Below are 7,103 nucleotides of genomic sequence, written 5' to 3'. Positions count from 1 at the left end.
CAGCGTCGTCATGATCGTGGCACAAAAATATTTCTTTCTACACTTAAACGTCATTTTATAATTTTTAGAATTTTCTAATGCATTTTTAAAAAATCGAGTGTATTCACTGCAAACACAACACTGTATCCTGAACTTTTAAGTACTGCCTCCTGACTAAATCAGACCACGAGGAGGCGCCAGTAAGCTTACTTCAAGCGACCAAATGAACGAAATCTGCCGTTCAGTGCAAGGCCAACTATTGAAATGTGCACAAAGTTGACACGTCGTCCTACAAAAGCGTTTGAACCTTTAGGAAGATGAGAATTAAATGTTTATTACACGCCGAGTGCTGGATCAGTATGATAAAGAAGATGGAGATCTTTGTGATGTAGAATGTGTACAGGTTATAGTAATTAAAAGATACCTGTGGGTCAGTTATAACTTTTGGTGTGGATAAATATGGAAATCCCATGCGTTTAAAAATCCCCTGAATACTCTTTGTTATAACCTCCAAAAACATGATATTAAATGTTACATCTTTCACATCCAGCTAATATGACAGGGTATCTTTCTCACCAAGACAGTTTGTAGGCACACATGTAGGTTTTTTTGTTTGTTTGGGGGGGGGGGGGGGGGGGTGCAACTTTAGGGAAATTCAGTATAAAGACTTCCCAAATAGGCTGATAAGGGTTTACTCTTAAATACAGGAATCTGATATAGGCATCTGGTTTGCACAAAACTGCTTCACCAGCTATATGTTTTTGTTTATCCCTCATATCTGGACACGTGATGGTAGATTACAGTGAAAAACAGGTTTTGTTAACATTTGAGTTACATATTCTGCTTTCACTTCCCAAACGCTGCCTGCGTTGACACCTTATTTAGGTCTCGTAAGGTGTTACTTTCAATTTCGCTAAACACGAGGTGATGTTGATTAGATGTAAAATCTTTCCCTGACCAGTTGTTCACCACATAATCAGGCTGTGACAACTGATATGACACTTCTGTCTTTTGTGGTAACATGTCATTGTGTAGCCACAAGACTTAGAAGTAGTCCTCGTATTTTAGATTGTGAGAGCATCATTTGGGATGGTGCACTCTAAACACTTCTCCACTTGCATACCTTCATACATCAGCAATTTAAAAAAAAAACAAGGGTGGAGGGCTCTGTGTGATTAAGTAAAACTTTCCTATGCTGATTTCAGCTCTTGCAAACCTTTCAGAGTTAAAGCAGCCAACTTATCCTTGAATTCCATTTGTCAATCCCGAAGGTAAAAGGGGAAAAAGGAAAATCCCTTCTCCCGCTGCAGAGGTGTGGGTGGTTTTGAATGCAGAAACAGCCTGGAGTCGTCTCTCCGCTTTCCTCCATGGTAAAGAAAAAGACAGCTGTGAAAGTTGAAGGACAAAAGCAGCTGGGATCTGGGGCTGCGCTATATTTGCAGCTGCAGTTTCTGGGTAACACACAAATACTGTTGATAAAACAGGAAGGATTACATCACAACTGTCTTATGTTTTAAGACAACAGTCAGACGTTTCTGTTATATTTTCATCAGCGAGTGTTCAATCAAACCTTATTATCTACACCAAAGATGACAGACTGACTCAATCGTCTCATCGTTTTACTTTAAGGCACCTGTATTAAAGGCTTTAACTCAAGTGTCTCCCTTTCTTCTGCCTAGGCACAATTTTCTCATAAATAACTGTATACAGGAGTGTAACCACTGTTTATTTACATGTTTAGCAATGAATAATAACGCCTCTGGGTTATATACAGACTCATTAAAAAATACATGATTTTTATATAACAAATAGCATTCTGAAGAAAATGAGAGGAACCCCAAACATTTCTTTGTTTTGTTCTGCAGAAATCTTGAAAGACACAAAGCTTATCCAGCTGAGTTAGAGTCACAGTACACTGGTTCTTTTCTCTTCAAGCCTCAGATCGGAAATGACAGTTCAGCCAGGTGCAGAAATATTTACCAGTAGCTCGCAATTGGCACTACGTCTCAACATCCTCACTGGCTTTAAGAGCTGAGTTTTTATAAGCCAGGCCAATACTGTCGTTATTATTCCGCCGTGCTGGTGCCTGCTCAGATATTTGGCTGCTCACTGTCTGTCTTTTTCTCATCAGAACATTCATCATTTTGGAGCGGTAGTGATCCCCAGCCAGGAAATACAATATGGGATCAATGCAACTGTTGATGCTGGCCAGCGGCCTGGTGATCTTGTAAGTAAAGTTTACTATGTTGAGGAATTTACAGTTAAGATCCAGCACACGGGCCGTATAGTAGAGGGTCCGTGTGATGTGAAATGGGACGAAGCTGACAGCAAACACCACAAGCACCACGATGATGAGCTTGATGGATTTCTGACGTGAAGCAGCGCTCTGCTGGCTTGAAGATATTCCCTGTCTGGGCTGGCACAGGGCCCGAGCCATCAGGCAGTAACACACCATAATGACGACGAACGGGATGCCAAACAGCAGCACCATCACAACAGAGCTGTAGTCCACATACTCCTCGAAGGCCTCCTGGCTTGTTGTGTCATGGCACAGGGTGTCATTGCCCCTCCTGGAGGTGGTGACAAACATGATATTGGGCACCAAGCACACGGTCACCACACTCCACACTATGCCGCAGACCAGGTGTGCATGGCGACGCTTCACCAGGCTCATCATCTTAATAGGGTGGCAGATGCCGAGATAGCGATGCACGCTGATGCAGGTGAGGAAGAGAATGCTGCAGTAAAGGTTGGCATAGAAGAGGAAGCGTGCAAGTTTGCAGGCAACCACACCGAATGGCCAGTGACTCCGGTTGGCATAGTAGTATATGAGGGTGGGCAGGGAGAGTACATAGAGGAAGTCTGACAGGGCGAGGTGGAACATGAACACTGTACTGGCGTTCCAAGGACGCATCTTCACAAACAACCATAAAGCTGCAGCATTAAGCACAAAGCCGAACACAAACACCAGACTGTAGGACACTGGCAGCAGAATGTATTTGAACTCTTCATCAAACTGACAGCTCGAGTTGAAGATCGAGATCAGCACAGACCGGTTGTGTCCTCCTGAGCTGCTGGTGACCCTCTCCATAACTATGAATGACCTGTGCGATCAGCTGTTAAAGCTATCAGATGACAAAACCTGCGAGGAAAAAAAGAAACACTGAGATATGACGATTTTTAAATCGTGTAACTGTAAAGTTCACCTTTTTTTTTCGGTTGGTAGCTGCATATTTATCCCTCAAGGGACCAAGCTGTTTTAGCAACTGAAATGACAGAGTGAGGTAATTTATGGCACCGTTGTTTTAAACAGGAAGACTTTTTTATTGGCTCTGTATGGGTTTATCTTATATATACAGTTTCTTTTATCTATGATGGATTCCAAAAATTTCTATGGTAACAAATTATGTTTTTTTAAACGTTTAACTCAAATCATCAAAGCTTCTGATGTAGTAAATCTTGTTTAGGTACAAGATTCACTGCAAAACATCACTGAGTAGTGATTAGAAGTAGAAAACCACAATAAAATCAAAATCAACAAAGTTCAATGTTAAAGAGTACATATATCTCTGGGATCACAACTAACGTTTCCAAACTTTTCCGTATCTTTAGCTAACTTTCCATCATACCGATACTGGAAGTAGATTGACAAAATCATGGTAGGAAACACATTTTTAAGATTTAAAAATATCACAGCAGCACATATAAATATGTCACCGTCTTCAGTTTAAATGTAAAGAATTTGCCCTCTATAAAATTTTGTTTTTAGAATAAGCTACTGGTGGGGATGGTGCTTAGGTGGTACAGCAGTTTGTCCACTAATTGTAGGTTTGGTGGTTCAATCTCCAGTCTAATTTTGTCCTTCTGAGGCAAGAAACAGAACCCCAACTCTGTTCTGTTGCCAGGCCAGCACCTTGCATGGCAGCTCCACTTGCACAAACTTGTGCAGGTGGGTGACAGAGACATTGTAGAACCACCAAAGATGCATTATAAGATAGAAAATAATCTGAGATTAATCAGCAATGAAAATAACAGTTGTGGTAGTACAGTTAGTCTGTGGAGGAGTCACATTTTTTTTCTACTGGAATCATGTCAGAAGCATTTCAGTCCTTCATTTAACTTAAAAATCATAGTCTAAAAACACTGGGGGGGGGGGCTTAAATGGTCACTATGCACAGCAATATCCCTTCAGAAAGTAAAATTCAACTAGTTAACTACTTAAAGGCTAGTGTTTGGAAACAATAAACATTATATTATAAAACTATATTTTTATTATCGATTTATGTATCACCTTAAGGTTAAAGGTGATAAGCGTGGTAACTATATAAACGGGGTAGACCGTATTTCACTGGGAAATCTATCGGGAAAGAAGTGCAAAGTTAGATGTAAGGAGGGTTTAATAAAGTGTATCTAAACAGAACTTCCATCGGTTTCTTTCCATTGCTGTTGGTTGATCATTTAAATCTCCTTAACCTGAATAAGAATCTTAGATGTGATTTTACTAAAGCTCCGCATATCCGGCTCCGCACCTTTCTCTAGAAGCACGACATGGTAACTTCACTGCTACTCACCGCCCAACAGGATCCTCACAGCCGTGTTGTTGTTGCGGATCGCGATCCCGTTGTTGCACTGTGGAGCTACGGAGAGTTAGTTCGCTTAATTGTAAGTTTCACTCTCAGCCGTGATCCAGATGTATGAAAAAAACTCTGCTTCTCTCATTCCGTCACACTGTCCACTGCCTCTGTGATCCAACCCACGCGCGTTAAGCGGTCATTAATGCGCAGCGACGAATACACTTCTCGACATTTTAACTCCAACACAGTTCGCGCGGAATGATAGATGGCAGAGTGTGGTTGAAGTGGGAAGTGCTGAGTGGGCAAGCTGCCACTCGAGACTCCTGTTTTTGCAGCTATCGAATTAAAGAAACACGTGGAACTGCTACTAGAGTTTAATTCGGGGACAAACATGCCCATGCATGTATGGATACAGTGATCAAAAGATAGTTTCCCGTCGCTCCGACTTACGAAGAAATGCAGTGCTGTGCAAAAGTTTTGAACCAACCCTTTATTTATTTATTTATGAGGCGGAGTTTTAGTCTTGTGCAAAATTTGTCCAGTCTTTTCACGTTTTTCTTTGGACATTGGCTGCTTTTTCACTCATTTTCAGTGCTTGTACTTGACGGTTTTCAGAAGAATGTCGTTTTGTTTGTTAAGCTCCTTACTCAGGAAATGTGTTTTGTGTCTAAACATAACACAGCTTAACAAGGAACCAGTTTTTAATCTTATCTTTATCTGCTTCGTTACTAGCAGTCAACAGTCAACTGTTCTATTTGTTCCCCCTTGTTTTATTCGAGTCTACCAAAAAGATAACCCAGTTTGATGCATAGTATTTTTGCACTATTTTGCAAGACCTGAGAGATTTGTCTGGCCCTTTAGTCACTGAAGTTTAATCAGAAATGGTCTCAATTGAATGACGTCTGTCAAGAAGCCGCTCTTAAGGAAGGGAAACAGAGAGAAAAGCTGAAATATGCCAAACTACACAAGAACTGGAGTGAAATTCAGTGACAACAGATCTAAATGATGAATGACGAAAATGAACATTTTTGGTTCAAATTATTGTCAGTTCAAATTAAAGATCAGGAGAGAAGCATGACAGTGAGTGTCTACAGTCATTTGTAAAACACTGTGGGTCCTCTTTCGTGGTTTAGGGCTGCATTTTGGCCCGGGGTGTTGGAAGTCTTGTCAAAATTTATGGAAATATGAACACAGAAAAGTATAATCAGAGTTTGATCCACCTTTTAATGTCATCTGGAAAGTTTCTGATTGGCAATAGCTTCGTTTGTCAGTATGGAAATTATCCAAAATATACTGCCATTGCTGTAAAAGCTGGATATATAAATACACAATGGAGAATTATAAGTAATCAACTTCCCTCAACAGAACCTGAACTTTGACATTACTGAAGCAGTGTGGGATCATCTTGACAGAGAGCAGAACAAAAGGCAGCCAACATGCAAAGGAGACCTTTGAAAGTCCACCAAGAAGCCTGGAGAACTATTCCTGAAGCCTACTTAAAGAAAAAGAAAGAAAGAAAAGAAAGTTTGCCTAAAATCATTCAGGCTGTGTTAAAGAATAAAGGTGGTCAACTTTCAAGCTTGTTTGAATTGTTCCACAACTCCACGTGTTTCCACAAGTATGTGCACATGTGGGTACTATACCTCAGGCAGTAGTGCAGGTTGTTTACTAATCAGAAGGTTGGTGGTTTGATCCCTGACTGCTCCAGTCTGCATGCCAAATAATGCCTGTGCAGGTACTGCTGCTAGTTGTTAATGAATTCAGCCAGGTCAGAGTAGGCCTTGGGATTACTTTGTCCCCTTTCACTAGGAACTCTATTCAGATGTCTTTGACTTTTATTTAAAAAACTGTATCTGCTGCCCAGCAAGGATTTCATGTTTTCTTAGTTTAGGCCAAGCGCAAAATAAAAATCCCCTCCCACAGGTGTGTCTTCCATCGGTCTCAGTACTGACCAGGAAGCCAGCAGACTTAAATTAAAAACATTTCTCGCAAAAGCAACATGGGATCTCGCAAAAGTACTAGGCTAATGCTTATATACCTTCCACAACACAGAATAGCCTTGCCCTTTAACACTGTAGTTCTTTACATTTTATTTTTTTTGTACATTTTACTTCTAATTTTGAAAACAGACGCTTGTAGGAGTTAACTTTGTAATGTAGTATTTCTCCACTGTCATACTGCCACTTGATCTTTAGTAAAACAGCTCAGTAATTCTTCCACTGCTGGCATTGTATGTCTGAGATGAGACTCATTCCCATGTCAAAACTTTATAGCAGTCAATACTGAAATGTTATAGGAGATAATATTTGAACAGCCCATCTGTCAGAGGAGTCACGACTTTATAGCGGTGTATCTTCCTTGAGTTGTTAGGGATTAAGTTATTCCTCTCCACTGCATTCTGGGCCAAACAAGATTGTTAGGGCGTGTAATGATAGCTGGATCATAAAGAAATAAAAGCAGGTAAGTTGTCCAATAATGCTGTTGGAGACAGGCAATAAAGTAAGATGAAATGAGGCAAAGTTCCTAAACCAAAGTTTGGATGATCCACAC

General features: G+C 40.6%; 1 protein-coding gene across 1 annotated transcript; it reads right to left on the bottom strand.

Moving 5' to 3' along the window:
- Nucleotides 1-1,797: 1,797 nt before the first annotated feature.
- LOC146639045 (P2Y purinoceptor 4) lies at nt 1,798-4,794 on the bottom strand. The gene is made up of 2 exons (XM_085372786.1): nt 4,551-4,794; nt 1,798-3,121 (listed from the first exon to the last, which is right to left on the bottom strand). Exon 2 carries the CDS (start codon nt 3,068-3,070, stop codon nt 1,979-1,981), a length of 1,092 nt encoding a protein of 363 aa, XP_085228912.1. The 5' UTR covers nt 3,071-3,121; nt 4,551-4,794; the 3' UTR covers nt 1,798-1,978.
- Nucleotides 4,795-7,103: the final 2,309 nt, after the last annotated feature.

This window comes from Diplotaxodon limnothrissa, linkage group LG2, assembly GCF_057381915.1.
Source record: "Diplotaxodon limnothrissa isolate DT_005_m linkage group LG2, D_limnothrissa_male_GT1.1, whole genome shotgun sequence".
Lineage (NCBI taxonomy): Eukaryota > Metazoa > Chordata > Actinopteri > Cichliformes > Cichlidae > Diplotaxodon > Diplotaxodon limnothrissa.
Note: the sequence above shows the minus strand (reverse complement) of the source record. Positions and strands in the feature narration are given on the sequence as shown.